The sequence below is a fragment of the Phoxinus phoxinus genome, assembly GCF_949152265.1.
Source record: "Phoxinus phoxinus genome assembly, chromosome: 19".
Lineage (NCBI taxonomy): Eukaryota > Metazoa > Chordata > Actinopteri > Cypriniformes > Leuciscidae > Phoxinus > Phoxinus phoxinus.
Window position 1 is genome coordinate 31,889,366 of NC_136894.1, and position 20,266 is coordinate 31,909,631.

Consider the following 20,266-nt stretch of genomic DNA (forward strand, 5'->3'; position numbering starts at 1 on the left):
CACAGATCTGTAGATGAGAGCTGTATGTGGGACCGAGCGCGAGCGAAATCCAGTGAAAGATGGTAAAGAGTGCAGCGAGTATCTGTGAATTAGAGCTGGGACTGGGAGGACGCGAAATGACGGCGCACAATGTCTCCATTAATTTGCGCATGTAGTCATTTAATGTTTATATATATTTAAAGCACTGAATCGCTACAGAATCGTAATTCATTCGATTCTTAGCATTTTAAATCGATTATTGACCGAAATAAACGATTCACGATTCAAAATGCAAGTTTCAAGATCGATCGTCAGGATTTGTAATCGATGCATCGAGAAAACGAGTGAATCGTTACACCCCTAGTAAATAGTGATTGTGTTACGGATCTGCCAGGCTCTTACACCAGCCAATCACAGCGCACTCCCTCACCTATGTGCTAATCACACACACACACACACACCTCATCATCACTGACACTATTTAGACACACACTTCTCCACAGTTCACTGTCCGGTCTCGTTTGTATGAAGAGGATTACTTACCCTGCCTTATCGACTACTACCTGATATCTCCAGCGGCCCTTCTCCAGTCTCGTCTCCATTCTCCTCCGTGTCTCCAAGTCTCGTGTTGTTCAGTTCCAGCCTTCACTGCATCATCTACCAGTCACACACCCGTCAGAAGAAACACACTATTCACTGCCAGCATCCGATCTCCAAAGTATCATTGCACTCACTACCAGCGTTCAGTTCATCCGTCTGTGTTCTCAATAAACTCCCTATTAACTTCAGTCTCCTTCTCTTGAGTCAGCTAACGTGACAGATCGACATACACAAGATCTACTGTGAAATTACTAATGGGAATGTTGCTTTTATTTTCATTAGATTCTTTCCAATGTGTGTGACATCATTTTACAATATTAATGATTAAACGTGACTGGATGATGTAAAGATGTGACAGCAGTGTTCATATACAGATATGTTGATGATTTTTGGGTACTTGCATAAAAAAAAAATATTCGGTTGCACTTTATTTTAAGGTATCATTGTTAAAGTGTAATTATATATTTAAGTACTGAGTAATATTAAGCAACTACATGTACTTACTATAGGGTTAGGGTAGCATTAGGATTTGGTTGAGGGTTAGTTGCATGTAAGTTAGAGTGCGGATCGGGCCAAATTTTTCAGTCCGAGCCCGGCCCGTGTCCGACAGAGCAGTAACCGAACCCGACCCGAGCCCGACAGGCATAAAGATATTTATGTTCGAGCCCGACCCGAGCCCGACAGTTAAAATCCCATTTTTTTCTCATACTAATGACAGTTGTACGTTTGTTTGTGTGTAAAGCCGCTTTTATTAAGCAACTGTAGGAAGGCAATCGGAGATGTCAACAGATGAGCGCATCAGCGCGCGGAGCAACAAGCGCTCTTAACACCTGGCGCGCGCACATTATGCACGTGTTTCGTTGTCACGGCTACATAAACAAATGTCCGCACACAGGAAGACGGATGTTATGGTAATATTTTACATGTATTTTAATCACAAAAACGAACGTTTGCATCAAGTGAAAGCATCAGGCACATCGGCTTCCTAAATAATAAGCTGTTTTAAATTAAAAATGTTCAATGCCTTATCGCGCTGATGTGACCGAGCCCGACCCGAACATCATTTCTAATGGCGCTTTTCCACTGCACAGTACCAACTCGCCTTGGCTCGCCTCACCTCGACTCGACTCGCCTCTGTTTGGTTTTCCACTGTGTAAAAGTTGTACCAGTACCTGCTTCCAGGTACTTTTTTTCGTATCACCTCCGGCGAGGTTCTAAGCGAGCTGAGGCGATACTAAAACGTGACGTGACACACGGGAGACTGCTGATTGGTCAGCGATAATCGTCACTATTCACTGCGCCATCATTGCACGCGCCAGACGGAGTATCCTGAATAACCCCGGCATTTTTAAATAGTTTTGCCAGAGATTGCGTGATATACCCATTACTAATATTATGTAAAACAGCATACACTCGATTTCCTCCATTGTCCTGTGTGTGTGTGGGTAGCGGGTGTGTGTCGCGTCGCTATGACGACCACCAGGTACTATTGTGGAAGTACTATGCAATGGAAAACGGAGCGAAACGCGAGCCGAGCCGAGCTGAGCTGAGACGAGCTGAGTCGAGTCGAGCTGGTACTGGTAATGGAAAAGCGCCATAAATATCTGTCCGAACCCGGCCCGGCCCGTCGGGTACCGGCGGGTCCCGTCGGGCTCGGGTCGGGTATCAATTATGCATAATTTACTGTTATTACTATGGTGAGTTCATGTAACATATGTAACAAGGACACTGTTAAATAAAGTGTTATTGAATATTCTTGCAATTTTTATGATATGGAAACTAACCCGCTCAAGCAGTTTGTAGAAGCGGGTCTGAACCTTAGACTGGACCTGTTAAAGCTAGGGTCGGTAATGTTGGAGAGCTAGCCAGATTTGAAAGTGGCACCTCTTCTAAGCTCCGCCCCCTCCTGTCAGTGCTCCGTCCAAAGCTACGCCCCCCCCCCACAAACATGAACGCGCATCCACATTTGGAGTCAGCTGCATGTACCTACGACCTGTAACGCAACTGGCTTACACCGACAGAGAAGCTACTGTTAGCATTGGGATTTTTCTGAGTGGGGGCGGGGGGGATTTTTGTTGGGAAAGTCCGGGGAGAGACGCACACTTCGATTAGACTGGATAAACACATGCAGCATCTTAATTGTTAAGAAAATTAAACGAAATAAATGAATAAATCAAGCCTTTATTACAAAACACTAGGCTATATCATACAGCATTCTGAAAAATGCGCACCCCTAGTTCCTCCGTCTATGGCCCATGATGCTACAATGAGCATTTACTACTTTAAAAAACGCGGGTCAGGAAGCGGGTCGGGTACAATATTTTCTTTCTTTTTTTTTGCGGTCCGAGTTGCGGGCGGGTTAGTTGAAAACGTCGGTCGGGTGCGGGTTGTTTATACATTGACCCGCGCATCACTGCTGTGCACGCAGTGGTGCTCGGGCACGAGACATGAAGGCATCTGATTGGTTCTTTACATTCGCACCGAATGGCAGTGATTGGTCAGAGTTTTTACTGTCCTACAGCTGCTACAGAGGTCAGATTTTTTTTCATTCCTTTTTCTGAACACATAATGTATTGACTACTATCAGAATGGAAGGACCATTTCACCCAGTATAAAAAAAAATTTTATGAACAGGATTACCAACCCTAGCTTTAATGGAGCCGTGGATTAAGTGTCTGACTGTGAAGTTCTGCTGATCTGAGCTGTAGATCCTGAACTGAGAGACTGAAGAGTGTCATTGTTCTCTACAGGTTGAGGGATTGTGGTGTTACAGAAGAAGATTGTGCTGCTCTGGCTTCAGCTCTGAGATCAAACCTCTCACACCTGAGAGAACTGAGTCTGTCTGGGAATAAAGTAGGATATTCTGGAGTCAAGCAGCTCTCTGATCTACTGCAGGATCCTCACTGTAAACTGGAGATACTGGGGTAAGATTGTATAAAATGTCTAATATGGTAAATAGTGATTGTGTTACGGTCACGGATCTGCCAGGCTCTCACACCAGCCAATCACAGCGCACTCCCTCACCTATGTGCTAATCACACACACACACACACACACACACACACACACACACACACACACACACACACACACACACACACACACACACACACACCTCATCATCACTGACACTATTTAGACACACACTTCTCCACAGTTCACTGTCCGGTCTCGTTTGTATGAAGAGGATTACTTACCCTGCCTTATCGACTACTACCTGATATCTCCAGCGGCCCTTCTCCAGTCTCGTCTCCATTCTCCTCCGTGTCTCCAAGTCTCGTGTTGTTCAGTTCCAGCCTTCACTGCATCATCTACCAGTCACACACCCGTCAGAAGAAACACACTATTCACTGCCAGCATCCGATCTCCAAAGTATCATTGCACTTACTACCAGTGTTCAGTTCATCCGTCTGTGTTCTCAATAAACTCCCTATTAACTTCAGTCTCCTTCTCTTGAGTCTGCTAACGTGACAGATCGCCATACACAAGATCTACTGTGAAATTACTAATGGGAATGTTGCTTTTATTTTCATTAGATTCTTTCCAATGTGTGTGACATCATTTTACAATATTAATGATTAAACATGACTGGATGATGTAAAGATGTGACAGCAGTGTTCATATACAGATATGTTGGTGATTTTTGGGTACTTGCATAAAAAAAATAATACATATATATATTCGGTTGCACTTTATTTTAAGGTGTCATTGTTAAAGTGTAATTATATATTTAAGTAGTGAGTAATATTAAGCAACTACATGTACTTACTATAGGGTTAGGGTAGGATTGGGATTTGGTTGAGGGTTAGTTGCATGTAATTATGCATAATTTACTGTTATTACTATGGTAAGTTCATGTAACATATGTAACAAGGACACTGTTAAATAAAGTGTCATCGAATATTCTTGCCATTTTTATGATATGGAAACTAACCCGCTCAAGCAGTTTATAGAAGTGGGTCTGAACCTTAGACTGGACCTGTTAATGGAGCCGTGGATTTAGTGTCTGACTGTGAAGTTCTGCTGATCTGAGCTGTAGATCCTGAACTGAGAGACTGAAGAGTGTCATTGTTCTCTACAGGTTGAGGGGTTGTGGTGTTACAGAAGAAGGTTGTGCTGCTCTGACTTCAGCTCTGAGATCAAACCCCTCACACCTGAGAGAACTGGATCTGTCTGGGAATAATCTAATATACTCAGATGTGAAGCCGCTCTCTGATCTGAAGAAGGATCCACATTATAAACTGAAGACGCTTCTGTGAGTAGTGATGATTAAAACTGTTCATATTTTAATTGAAAGTTAATTTTGTTTCCTCTTAGTTTACTTTCCTTGTGATAGAGAATTACACACTATAAACATGTTTAATAAGAGTTTGTGCATTTAGTTTATAGCAACAATTAAATATTTTCATGTTTCTTTTTATTTCAAACAATACAATATTTTGCTTTTATCATTGTCTTTTTATCCCTAATTGATGTACTTTGAGAGATTGTCAATTGCAATAAAAGATAATGGTAAATATTTATCACTAGTTTCTTTATCATAAATAAAACTGAGCCAGTGACACAGAAAGAGGACAGTCACACAGGATTATAGAGAAGGGTCAAGGGTCATCATTCATGGGGACTTAGAAGCCAAATCTAAATCTGAATGTTTAAAAACAGCTTTAACAATCATGTATGACCGTTTAATATTACAATCTCTCACTTAACCATCTAATTGTTTCTTTTAGTTGTTCTAAAGTTGATAATGCAATAATGTCTCACACATTGTGTTATACTTATGGTATACAGATGGTAGTCTGACCTTCTCTGGATCGGCTGATGGAGAGTAAAGATCAACTACACACACACACACACACACACACACACACACACACACACACACACACACACACACACACACACAATCATCACTGTTGGTTGGCCAGAGGAGAACTGAGCGACTGAGTCTGGTTTCTGCCGAGGTTTATATCTTCTTTCTGTCACTGATGGAGTTTGAGTTCCTGCCACTGTCGCCTCTGGCTTGCTTAGTTGGAGACACTTAATATTCAACAATATTATTGATCTGCTGCATTGACTCCATTATATGAGAACTGAACTGAGCAGGACGATGACATCACGGTTTTCTCCAGAGCGGCTGTATATATATATATATAAATGAACTAAAGTAATAACTTTTTTACAGCAGAAATGAATCAACACTGAACTTAATCTGGACTTTGACATTATTTTCTTCTAGATCTGCTGCAGGAACAAACTCTGTTGCATTATTTTCCTGTTATCTCTGTAAATCTGCTTTGAAAACATCTGAATTGTAAAAAGCGCTGTATACATAAAGGTGACTTGACTTTTGTTTCTACAGAAGTGACATTTATACTGCAAACGCTCTACTACAAACATCTCCATATATAATATTTATCTAATTACTTAATTTGAGTAATTCATCCCACCAAACATATTCAAATGCTTTCGATCATAGTAACATTCACAATTAAATCATCTATTGCATTTTATTTATTTTTTATTTAGAAGTAATGATACATCCCCACTTTTAAATGTAAAATGAAAATCTAATTTTTAAATTTGAATTCATAATCTATGGACACCTTTCAGTAATAAAAGGGTTAATCATGTTTTAATTTTCATTTAGAGTTGCAGAAAATACATTCCATAATCTATTGCCAACTCCACATTAAATCTTATATGAATGATTAACTGTATTCTATTATAAGTCGATTCACAGTCAGAGATGAAACTCAGAGTCCAGCTGTGTGTCCATGAAGAGTGACCGTTCTGGACAAACCAGTGAAATCAGCTGATCTGAGGAACAGCATTGAGACATTTTCATTAGCATTTACAATCTCCTGCTCCAGCAATATATAACACAGAGGAGGAGTTCACCTGAGAAGGAGAAGGAAGAGTTTCCAGCTTCAGTGAGACAAAACAAGGGACACACACACACACACACGACCCAAAAACCTGTCTTTCCCTCGATAGAGTCCACTCTGTCGTCTGCTGGTGTTCTCCCCCCTAGAGCTAGTAGTGGTGGGCAGGTCGAGGCTTTGTGAAACACTGGAAGAGTTGAAGCAAATGTGCCGTATTGTGTCGAGGCTTCGCAACATTCTGACACCCGTCTCCACGGTGACCCCTAGTGGCCACTTGCAGGTGTTGATCTGAAACAACTTTGACAACGAGCCATTTCAAAATGAGTTTCATTTTTTATTTTTAATGTGTGAAGTTTTGATGAATGATGAAATCACTTACGGCGTTGGCAGAAAGATGTTTCTTGCTCTGATTAATTACAACTCTCTCCATGTGCTCGAGTCTAAGAGGGATTGGGTAATGATGTGAACTATATTTCCTTAATTTGTGGTCACATGATTACTTTTTTTTATTGTTGCCTAGATACAGGGGGTGGCTCATTTTACCCACAGGCTTGACTTAATGATAAGGTCACTTTGGCTTTTTGTTCACCAAAGAAACAAACAAGCGTTTTTTTTTTTTCATATTTTCAGGTGTTTCAAAAATGACATGGTGAAATCATAATTCAACATTTTAGCTTCCGAACAGATTAACTGTAAATAAACGACATCATGCAATGTAATATACATTTAGTTAATTTGGTAAACCTATGAAGTAGTGAATTGTGATCGCCAATGAAAATCAACTAAAAACATAAATATCAGATGTTCACAGCCGTTTTACTGTACTTACTTACACCAAAAGAAATGGGTCTTTAAAAAAATCATATTGCACATGTGTCATACTCATAACAAATGAATCCGGATGCAGAATAAAAGAGAACGGAGACGAAGGCAGTTTTCAAATATTATATTAATTTTTATTTCAGTTTTGACAAAATACCCATAAAATCCAAAGCTCCTGCCTTAACAAAAATATGTCTTCTACAGATGTCCTCGGGTGTTTTCAGGGGAGCGAGCGAATAAAACACAGTGTAGAGTATGCGCTAACATGACTAGCTTTAAAGCCTCGCTCTCCTCCTGCTAGTGTTCGCGAGGTCATCAGAGTCGATAGCAGCGTCCGGTTCACCATCCCGCGCTTCTTAAATTAATCAACTTAAATTAGCATTCCACAAATATACAGTAACAACATGATTGTTTTCCATTAACAACAAATAAGGTAGAACTAATGTACAGATGTTGAAGCAGTTTCAAGAGCCGCCAACAAAAAGCTTGATTATAAGATGACACACACACACACACACACACACGCACAAAACAACAACGTCTTTTTGGTCCCACAGACATTAATAGTAAGAATACAAAAGCAGCTCAGCACGAGAGAAGGCAACTGAGTTTCTTCAAGCCAGTGTACATGTAGATGAAGATCTTTATCTTCTGACTCCAAAGTGCAATTGAGCGTACGAAGAGGAACCTGACGGGGAATAATCAAGAGTTTCACGTCACATGACATCAGTCATTCAGTGCAGGTCCATCAACTCACATCAATAAAATCACATCTAGCAATATTACCGTGTTTTCCGGACTCTAAGTTTTTCATAGTTTGGCTGGTCCTGCGACTTATAGTCAGGTGCGACTTCTATTTCAAAATTAATTCAAACTGACTGAGATGAACCAAGAGAAAACATTACCGTCTGCAGCCGCGAGAGGGCGCTCTAGTTAGCGGAGTTGTTCAGAAGCGACACCGAGGAAGAAGAGTTCAGTGTTGTGGAATGAGATTGGGAGCTTGGTGAACTTTGCTAACCGGTAACTTGTTGGACTCGCCGGCTAATGTTAGTTTAGCCTATTAAGCCTCAGGTATATGTTCTTTATGCTATTGTGTCGCTGAATAACTGTTAATGTGTTACGCTAACACACCGGACACTATTCAGCTGTTGTTCTGTGTGCTGTTGTGGAGCTGAATAACCTTTCCAGATTAAATGTCTGTTCTTGGTCTTGGATTTTGTGAAATAAATTTCTAAATAAATGCGACTTATAGTCCAGTGCGACTTATATATGTTTTTTCCTCTTCATGACGTATTTTATGACTGATGCGACTAATACTCCGGAGCGACTTATAGTCCAGAAAATACGGTATATGGTTATTTAGGGTTAAGAATCAAATACTTGAGGTCAGGAATCGGATACTTGTTATAAAATTAAAATGTTGATTCCCATGTGAGCATTTCAATGTGAGTTTAAAGCATTCGAGCGAGAGACTCGCTGTGTTCAGGCGTGTGTGTATCAGTGCAGCTGCCGTCTCTATAATAACTCTAATTAAAAGAGAAAATTCATCAATTCTTGACTGAATAACTTTTGTTACTATATTATTAATGTATGTTTTATTAATAAAGTGCAGTTTTATGTTACATGTGTAACAGGGTTAAAAAGAACATTTGATTTAAAGAGTATTCTGTGTGAATTTCATAAAATAAGGCATTTGGCTGTATGTATTGGTGTTAGAAGGCTCCCCTCCTGTGGCTATTAATGGTACTGCAGATATTGTATTTTGTCGCTCTTCTCTTGCCGTACCGCAGCAGATTCAAGTGTCGATGCTGTGGTCCATATGAATGTCTGCAGTCTGTCATCAGCCAATGTAAATTGTCTTCTAGTTGTTTCCAAAAAAAGATAAATTGAAGCTGAACCCCGTTTGTGAGTGTGTCCCTCCACATCCGTTACACTGGTGCCGTGTCTCCGTGGATCCCTTGATGCAGATCGACCGTGATTGCTGTGCGCAGATCCAGTTCATCGGTGGTTCGAGTCTTCATTGCTGTGAGCAGGTCAAGTTCGTCAGAAGGGTCAAGTCTTCAATGCTTTGGATGCGGACAGTATACACATACTCACACACTGTCATTGGGACTGTACATTAGTTTATTACATACACAACGCATGGACACATGGAATGTAGTTCTGATTTGACTGTCATCGCGATCAAGATATCATTTCAAGTAGTGAGCTTTCTCATAATCAATATCGTTGACATTTTTCTTATTTTATTTTTTTATTTTTCATGCACAACTTTTGATTTCATTATGGCTGAGAAATCTGAATCTGATGGTGATCTGGATGCATCATGTTATGGTAACATGGGTTTCCCTAGAGGAAGGGGTACATGGTTACTGAGTAGCGCCGAAGGTGGTATTTTCAGTGAAGACGTTAGTCGGGGGGTTGGACGACCACAGTTACATGATGACAACGGTAGGGGTATTGGGTTGAGTCAGTCCCCGGGTGGTACTCCTGTTGGTCGGGTTCCTGGTGAGGGTCCATACACCTCGACACCTGGTGTTGATAGAGTTTGCTTTTGACCACCTGACAGACATGGTGGGCCAGTTAGGTTCGCAGATTGGCGAGTCAATAGTTGCAAAACTAGTGTCTGCTGGCTTAGTTAATGCTAATGCTGATTGCCAGACCAATCCACTCAGTTACAATCAGACACCAGCACGCACAGAGCAGTGTACACATACACAAATGGTTGCACCACAAGTTACAGTGCACATGAAGTCTGAACATGACTCATTTAGGAGCGATGGCTCTGATAAGTATGGCATTGAGGAGTGGGTGGACAGGACAAAAGCTTACTTAAGAAAGCAAATGTGCCCTGTTCATGAGCAAGCCGAAGAGATAATGAGTAGACTAGCTGGAAAGGCAAGGGATGTTGTCAGAATCAGCCTTCGCAGTGATGATACGCTCAATGTCAGATGGAAGTTAATTTATGGCATTCTTATGCAGTACTTCAGTGAAGCGACCTCATGCATGCCACTCTCCCCAGAGCCAAAGAGAATCCTGTGGACTACTGGATTCGAATTAACAAAGCAGCTGATCTGGCAGATGAGGGACTGTGAAGACAAGGAAAACGTTTCGACAACATAGGAGAGGAGGTAACACGGATGCAATGTTGTTAGGTGGTGTTGGGAGTACCTTGGCCAACACGTTCGGGTGGTCATACCTTCATGCGTTGTAACGCGGATCAGGGAAGAGTTTCCTGAAGAGGGACCATACAGAGGTTTCCTTCCCCCTCACTGCATTTTTTAATATTTTTTGAACTTTTTTTATAATATAAAATAAAAATTAATTATATAAAAGCATTTTTAACTGGAGTTACACAATACACAATAATTTTTTTTTTTGTCCAGAGAAGTCCAGGTACGGCTGAGGGTCTTCCACCACATGGTGGAACTATTATTAAAATATATATCATATATTTTTTTTTTTATAAAATGTGTTTTTAGTAAGAGAACCCAGACAAATAGAAGTTATCTGTGGTAGGATTGCTCTTCAGAGCTCTCACTGTGAATTCGCCATGCTTAAATTTTGGGGAAACTATAGAGTATCGAAGATCACCAGCTGCAGTGGATGCCTGCGATCTGCCTGCATTTTCATTGTAATGCATCGCAGCAAACTGTAGTCTGAATGAAAAAAAATACATGAATCAATATTATAATGAAACAATCTCTAACATGACTTAAGATAACTATAATAAGTTACAAATGTGTTTTTACAGGTTACAACATTGTAGTGTTTTTAGTAAGCAGCACTAAATGTGTAATCCATTATCTTGTTTACCTGCACAACATTCCTTTGAAGGAGAACACCACATTTTTGGCTGTGATATAAAAGTTGTATGAGGCTGTGGAAACACTCGATTCCAGAGGTGTGGTATTCTGGACTAATTTTGTGCATGTCTTTGAGAAGACGTGGTGACAACAAAATTGCTGTGAATTTTGCACATGCTGCTGTGCCTAAACAAAATATATAAAAGTTGTTAATACAACAGTTGATGACAGTGTGGCCAGAATGCTTTTAATTCTATCACGTTAACACAATACATTTCTCAATACGGTTTTATAATTTGGATTAAGTTTGACTTATTGCAATGTTGGAGATAGTTCAATATAAATCTAGAGGGTAACGTGACTACAAAATAAAATACATTAGCATTACAGCTTATCTGTACTTACTTGGTTTAAGCCAGTGTCTTGTCTGATCACCAACCAGAGGCTCGTGGAGACAAGAAGGGAACAGGGTGTTTTCGTGGCTGTGGATGTTCTGAATGTGGTTTGCTACAGAGATCCACTTGGCCACTACCTCCTCCCCAGATGTTGATGTGGTCGCAGACCAATAAAGGTGATTGACCACACTCTTTCTCCACAGCCCCACGTCCAGCAGTCCCTTACCCTTACTAAGGGCATCCATTTTTTACCAAGCCCTGAACACAAAGAATAATAAAAACAATTAAGGTGGTGGACTAACATTCAGTATAGGCTATATTATAAAAATCAGTTTGCGACAAATCAACCTTTTTGTGGCATCTTAAAAAGTTCACTTTCTGCAATCTTCCCGTATAATTGTCTACCACTTTAACTGACAATTTTTCTGTTAGAAATACTGGTTCTCTTTTCGTTCAATTGAAAATACTGACCTTTTCCCATATGCCAAGGGTCGAAGAAGTGTATAATGTCCTTTTTTTGCTCCCTCATAAACTTCTGTACGCCTGTGTGACGGTCAGTCACCAAAGACTGGACCACAACACCTCTTTCCTCGAGAAGAGACAGGCTTCTTTCAAATCCCTCCTTCTCCATCCGTTGGCTGTTTCCAACTTCATTGCTCTGCAAACACAAACAAATACTTTAGATCAATGCACAGTATATAGTAATTCACATAACAAAATGTTTTCATTGTGTAGTTGTTTACCTGGACAAGTTGGATGTCTATGACCCTATTGGCTTTGAGGTCCATCATGGTGTAGCTGCCATATTTTGCTGAATGTCCTACAATTTAGTTATTTGCACTTCAGTCAACAAAGCCTGACAGCAGTCTATATTATATAATTAATGAGTTATTTATTACCAGGTGACTCAGCTCTCATGTCCCCACCAAGAGTCACAGCCCCAACAGCAATGGTATTTTCAATAATGTCATCCTGCTCAATCTTCCACTGCCAGTTTATGGTTGGGATAAGGAGCTTGGCCTGATGCTTGTGGAAGCACGGCTCAGAGATCCCCTGGATTTTGAAGGCATCCAAGAACTATAAAGAAAAAAAAACATCCTCATGTAATGTCCTGAGGGGTGTGCAAACATGACAGCGCTATGTTATTATCTCTCACCTTCGATATCTGGCAAAATGATGAGCCGGTGAACAGAACAGCTTCACAGAGCTGTAGGTTTCCCGCTGGTATATTGTTTACCATTGGCTGGCTCGACCAATCACTGGAGCACTCGCAGTACTCACAGTGCTGTTTGACACGGAGAAGTGTCCCAATGGTTGTTTGTGAAACAACTAAACTCCGGGTGCAGACAGGGCATCTTCATAAACAATGTACTTAGTCACTTTGTGGGGTAGTACTTCTTTGGAGACTCTGTAAAAGTAAAAACAAATTTAAATAAAAGCATAAATAATCATAATTTGGTTTATGTAATGTGTATGTATCAGTGCGTATTCACAAAATAGTGGTGTAAACACAAAACCTCTGTGTGTGTCCTTAAAAAAAATAGCCAAACTAAAACTACATTTGATTTGGAGTGCCTTCTGCACTGTTTTGCACTTTTTACTGTCAATGGCACTACTGTAAATAAACTTTTATACTTGAAGCATTTTCTTTAGTTGACGTATAACAGGTGAAACTCGAAAAATGTGAATATCATGCAAAAGTAAAAGGTGAAATTAACATATTATATAGACTCATTACATGCAAAGTGAGATATTACAAGGCTTTATTTTTTATCATTTTGATGATTATGGCTTACAGCTTTATGAAAACCTTTTCACAAAATTCTAATTTTGAATTTGGGGTTTCATAAGCTGTAATCCATAATATTTAAACATTAGGGATTCTTAAAGTCTCTGCAGCTAGTGTTCTTGAATTTTATTTTTCTGCAACATTATGTTGTATAATTACAGTTTTGCACAATAAATGTTCTTAAAACTACATACACCGTTTCTTCCTTTCTTTAAAAAAAAAAAACATTTAGCAGTTGTTTGGCTTTCCTTAGGGCCTGTGATATATATATATCGTGATATATATCGTTATCGCAAGAGGCTGCAATGTATATCACAATATGGATTTTAGGCCATATTTTCCAGGATTATTATTACTATTACGTTCAGTATATTTTGATGCTATGTGGGGGAAAAAATCAGCAAAACACGCCGGCGCGTTTGTCGACACCAGAGGGTTAACTTTAGCCTAATAGGAAGGAACATAAATTGTGATTAAACATATATGCTCACTCACATCATGACGCCGCTGCGGTGCTGGAGTCCGTGCGGGAAGAGCAGCGTTTGGCACTGCGTCGCTTTTCAGCACAAGCTGTGTGGAGAAGCCCATCTCCACCTCCATTGCGTTGGAGAAGCAATCCCGCGTAAAATGCAGATTGCACACTCGAGCGATAGGCGGGAACTCACGGTCTTCCAGGCCAAGTGCATGCAACCACTGGCGCCTAATTTCCAGGTCTGGTGGAAAGTTATGCAGTCCAGCAGTGCTGTTGCAACCAGCAACACTACACCTACGTACCAGCCTAACCACTGTACTAAATGCAGATAAAGCTAATGCTAAAAATCTACGCTATCCTAACTGATGCGATACTATGCTACTAACTAACTATGCTTCTAACAATACTAACAACACTAACAACTAGGCTACACAAAATAATCTAAATAACTATATAAATGCTATGCTAACTAGATGCTAAAATACGCTATCCTGATCGTTTTCAATACTCGTAAATCCAATTTCCAACTCCTGACTCGCTACAGTGGTTTTGACGGAAGCAGATGCTTTTATACCAGCGGCTGCCAAGGGCGTGACAGAGTACCGTCACAGAGTACCCCTACGTCACAGAGTACCCCTACGTCACAGAGTACCCCTACGTCACAGAGTACCCCTACGTCACAGAGTACCCCTACGTCACAGAGTACCCCTACGTCACAGAGTAACCCCTACGTCACAGAGTAACCCCTACGTCACAGAGTACCCCTAGGTCACAGAGTACCCCTACGTCACAGAGTACCCCTGCGTCACAGAGTACCCCTACTTCAGGAGATTTCGTTTTGCCTGAAGAGGGCAGCACTCGTTTTTACACCATATATTTGAAAATGAAAACACTTTATACTCAAATGTTAAAAAAAGTACTCGAATCAATGAACAGCATTTATGAAGCTCCATTCGTACAGATCATTAACTAAAAATAGTTGGTTTAGTGTTTAGTTACCCTTTAATATTCTCATTTTGTATAATTACATACGTGTCAATCCATCTGTATAAATTAAAATGGCTCTGGGATGTACAGAATTAACTCCCTGAAATCACTAGCCGCGTTTCCACCGTCGGGCCAGGGCCGGGCCATGCTAGTGCGTGTCAGGGCCAGTCGCGTTTCCACTGTCACTTCCGGGGCTTGACTCGGGGCCAACGGCCAAGATTTCTGGCCCGTCGAATACCTTGGGCCAAAGCGGGCCAGCTCGGGCTAGAGGGCTAGAGGAGTGATTACGAACAGAGTTTACGGGAGACGGGAGCGCCGGATGATTCTGCCAGCATTGAAGACTATTAAAATAATTTAACTCACTTTGTCTTCTGTTTGTGATCCGATGTGGATTCTTCCACCGTATAAGGTAGAAATATTGATATGCAAAAGACTGCGCGCTAACCATTACCATAGTAAACAGTGAACGCTTGAAGATACACATAGTAAAAAAACAGTGAACGCTTGAAGAAATTAGACCAATCATAAAGGCTATCACAATTATGTTGTTATTTTATCTGTCAGTAGCCTAAGTCTCGTCTCTTTATACCGGACTATCATAAAATAAAGCAACTTTTTTTTCTTGTTTCTCTGACTGAAAATATAACTGTAGCCTAACGTTACTGGGAGTCGAGAGAGTGCTAAAGCTCCTCAGGTCGTATTTTTGCTGGCATATATTTGTAGAAATTATCATTCTTTCTAAATGTGATATAAATATGTCCTGTAACTACCAAATAAACAGAAACAGACGCTAAGTGTGTCTGCTTTCTTTTGTGAAATAGACCTAGCGGTATAGCCTCATTTATTTCTGTGTGACTAATGTGCAATTTTGACAAATTAATTCATTATGATCAATGTATCACTTTTTATTGTAAATCTGTGGTAAAACATTGATACTTGGGTTTTAAATATTCAAGTAAACAACAAAAATGCCAGCAAACGGTCGCTTTTATCATGTTTGTTTTGCGATGCACGCTGTTTTCAGTGATTTCTTTCTGATTAGTTTTCTGATAAAACTTGTATTTGTTGGTGAAATGATGGGTTAGTGTGACGTTATTCCAGAGAGGCGTGTTACGGGTGTGTTTTAGTGAAGCGCTGTGGAGCTGCTGGCCCGACAGTGGAAACGCAGGCCCGGTGCTACTGGCCCGAGGCTATTAGCCCGGCACGGCCTGTTTAAAGCCCTGGCTCGCACTGGCCCGACAGTGGACACACGGCTACTGTGTATATAGAACTTGATGTGCTACTTAAATGATTTCTGCATTATTTTTTATTAATTTAATGTTGTTTTTATTAACATTTTTCTTCAAATGGGTAAATACTCTACTTTTGATATACAGATCCCAGATGTTATGTTCTTCTTTTAGCACTTAAAGGTGCTATGTGTAGTTTTTCTACTAAAATGAATCAATTTTTTATTGTGAAGGGGTTGTAATCTCACATTAAAATGATCCTTGGCGGGTTTTGCTATTACCTCTGAAAACAAGTATTTCTATTTATGTGAAGGCTCCGGGTCGGATTTGCCGCTAAATCCAGTGGCGTGACTGAGACCTGCACGCGCTGCCGAGCCTCTCGCCTCTAGCCTCGGCTATTGACTGCACTCAACAGCGACGACACTGCAACTTTATGACATGGAGTCTGCTAACACTAAGAAACTAGCTGCTCCCAGCACGACATAGACTCCAACACAGACTCCACATAATAATAAAAAAAATGAAAAAGCACGCGCATGAGCACTCGCTTGTAAACGTATTGGAATACTTATATATATATTCTGTAACATCATCGCTAGATGCCGCTGAAAACTACACATACTGTCACCTTTAATATTCATGAGATAAAAACACATTAATAACCGCCTACCCTCAAACCTGTCATTATTTAAAAAAATTGCAAACACATAATCATAATTTTTTTTTAATGATAACTGTTATTTATTAGTCTCTGTCATAACTGAGCTGTGTATGAACTAGATCACCAAACAGGTTTGGCAACTTTAGCTGTCAGAAGTGAAAGTATTTTCAGAGTTTTACTGTGTGCCATTTTACACCTGGGCATAAACCGATCGTTTAAGTCAGAAAACTTGAGCATCAAAGTGTTTAATATTTCTAGTTCCTCTGCAGGAATATACAGTTTGTGACGGGAAACACAGCGATGTTGAGAAACTGCGGTAAACTACAGTAACTCACGGTGAGTGAGCTTTAGTCAGGTGAGTTGCTTTTGACTCACTTCCTCATTCAACTATAGTAACCATGAAATGCTTTGTATTATTTTTGTAAAAACCTAAACATCAAGTACTTAATGAAACATGAATTTCTTGAAATTATTATCATATTGAATTATCTTTGGTGGACACGTGCCCTGTTCTTAAATTACACTGTTTAATTATCGGTATATAAATGATTATATAAATTATAAAAGCCTCAACAACAACAACAGCAAAAAATAGTTAACCTTAAATTTGGTGTAGTTTACATTACATGAATTACCCCAAAATATTGTTGTAACTTGTTTTACTTTAACTTTTTAATTTTTGCTTAGTGTCTCAAACTTTGAAATCATTGATATAATTTCTGTCTAAATAAATACCCGTAAATTTACAACTACCAGTGTAGCATCAGGTAAAGTGCGCTGTAATGATAGAAATACAAAACATTGACATGCATTTATTTTGTTCATCAAATTTACTTGAGGGATTTAATAAAAATCTGTATTTACAAATAAAACTGACATACATTTCACATATTCAATTCATTTTAATTATGTTATTGAAACTGAAAAATGCAAATTAATAGGGAACATGTTTTTATTTGTAAACGAGTTTGAAAAAGTAAGTTACAGCATAAACTTTAAATTGCAAATTAAATTTTAATTCTGACTCATCAGTGTAACCGAGAAGATCCATGAAGACTGAATGAATCATGGACGACACACACACATTCAGAGATGAAGATTTTGCTCAGGGATGCAGGTACTTCAATCTTCATATGATCTTAATGTTATGTATATCACACATCAGCATGTATGGGTGTTAGCCAGGGTTGTTAAGGTGATCTGAGTTGTTTTCTCATATTCATGTGCTGATATTTACTGTAATTATGAGCCTGAGGGTCTCTGTACACAGAGTAACATTATCCTTGTTCAATTTGTGCAATGTCAAGAACACTTTTCAACATTTCTAAAGCTTCTCTTAGACAAGATTATCTGCGTAAGGTTTATATACATGTTATATAATACATGTCTCTGCTCTATTAATGTTAATTCCACAGAGAGAGATCAATCTCACCAGAGTCCAGCTGTGTGTCCATGAAGAGTGAAGCGTCTATAATGGAGCCAATAAATTTCAAGGGAAGACACACATCAACTGATCTGAGGTACAACATGGATGGATGGATGCATACATACATAAAGGATAAATTGATAGATAGATAGATAGATAGATAGATAGATGATAGATAGATAGATAGATAGATAGATAGATAGATAGACAGATAGACAGATAGATAGATAGATAGATAGATAGATAGATAGATAGATTGTGTAGGTGTGCTCACAAGAAACGCAGGAAAGCCCTAGACATTAGCGTGCGATGTCGACTCAAGGACGTGAGAGCCCGGAGTGGCATGAACATCCAAACTATAAACTCTTATGAATGTGTGCAGAGAGGACCAGCCTGCCACATCACAAACAAACTGCAAGGGGGAGCAGAGGAGGCGATCCCTCTGGTGGAGTGAGCCCTTAGACCCGTTGGCGAAGCTTGGCCGCGCGCCTCATAGGCAAGAGCAATAGCATCCCTGACCCAATGTGACATGGTCTGTTTAGTGGCGGCAGCACCTCTGTTGCTGCCCCCATAACAAACTAACAGTTGCTCTGACTTACGTCACTGGCTAGTGCGGTGGACGTAGGCCTGAAGAGCACGGACTGGACACAGTCTGTGAGATCTCTCCTGCTCCGGCGTTGTGAACGGTGGATGGCAGAAGGCCTCTAGAGTGACCGGATGTACAGCCGAGAATGGTACCTTAGGCAGGTAATCAGGATGAGGATGCAAAATTACTTTCACCATTCCTGGGGCAAAGTCTAAGCAGGATGGCGATATTGACAGAGCCTGCATGACCCCTATTCTTTTTAGAGAGGTTATAGCCATAAGAAAAAACATCTTTAGGGTCAGAAGTTTATCAGACGCTGACTCTAGAGGTTCAAAGGGGGTCTCAACCAGACCCTCGAGGACTATTGCTAAGTCCCAAGAAGGGATCTTTGGTTCTTACGGGAGGCCTCAGTCTCTGGCCCCACGAATGAAGCGAGTGAGCAAAGGATGTCTCCCGAGTGACACCCCGTCAACCAAGGCATGGCAAGCCGAAAGAGCGGCCACATAAACCTTGAGAGTGGCGGGGAATGTGCCTGTTGATAACTTTTCCTGCAGGAAATCCAGAACTGAAGATATCTGGCAGTTGACCGGATCTGCATTATGTACGAAACACCACCTTTCAAAAACACATTTGTTGGCATAACTCTTTCTAGTGGAGAAATATACTCTGAAATACTCTGATTCATTCTGACTTCTGACCTGTAATGCTCCTGAATCATAATCATCCACTGTTCGCTCGTTGGCCAGAGGAGAACTGGCCCCCGACTGAGCCTGGGTTCTCCCAAGGTTTTTTTCTCCCTTCTGTCCCTGGAGTTTTGGTTCCTTGCCGCTGTTGCCTTGCCTTCTGGCTTGCTTAGTTGGGGACATTTAATATTCAACAATATTATAGATCTGCTTTAAGGTGGACGATGATGCAAATTTTTATTTTTTATTTTCATGTTATCACTGTGAAGCTGCTTTGATACAATCTGTATTGTAAAAAGCGCTATATAAATAAAGGTGACTTGACTTGGAGGAGGCCCTAGCACATAGAATGGTCTCAATAACGGCAGGCGAAAGCCCAGTGTCCCTCAGTTGGTACCCATCAGGGGCCAAACATGAAGGCTCCACAGGTCGGGCCTGGGATGGAATATCGTGCCCTCCGTCTGGGACAGAAGATCCCTCCTCTCTGGAATTGCCCATGGCGAGCAGTTGAGGAGAGATATTATCTCAGAGAACCATACACTGTTCGGCCAACGCGGCGCTATCAGTAAGAGGCAAGACCCTTGTTGGCGAACTCTGGCTAGAACTCCTGGGAGCAGAGAAACTGGAGGAAACGCATACAGGCGCATTTTGGGCCATGTGTGCGCAATCGCATCCAGACCCTGGGGGCTGGGTGACTCAGAGAGAAGAGGAGACATTGCGCTGTCCGCTGGGCGGCGAAGAGGTCCACCTCCGCTTCATAAAATCTGGTCCAGATCTGTTTTACTACTTCTGGGTGGAGTTTCCACTCCCCCATTGGTAATTTCTGTCCGGACAGTAAATCCGCTCCCACATTCAGATGCCCTGAAAATATACACTGCCCTGAGTGACAGGAACTTTTCCTGGGCCCAGAGAAAATCTGCCTCGCTATTCTGTTCAGATTGCGTGA

At 40.7% G+C, this 20,266-nt stretch overlaps 1 protein-coding gene across 1 annotated transcript in view; it reads left to right on the forward strand.

The window, feature by feature from the left end:
* The window catches only part of LOC306987185 (uncharacterized protein), a 142,491-nt gene that overhangs the window by 101,542 nt on the left and 20,683 nt on the right, over positions 1-20,266 (forward strand). The window contains exon 22 of the mRNA XM_079591256.1: positions 3,330-3,503. Coding sequence (XP_079447382.1) covers positions 3,330-3,503 — 174 coding nt within the window. The remainder of the gene's footprint in view (positions 1-3,329; positions 3,504-20,266) is intronic.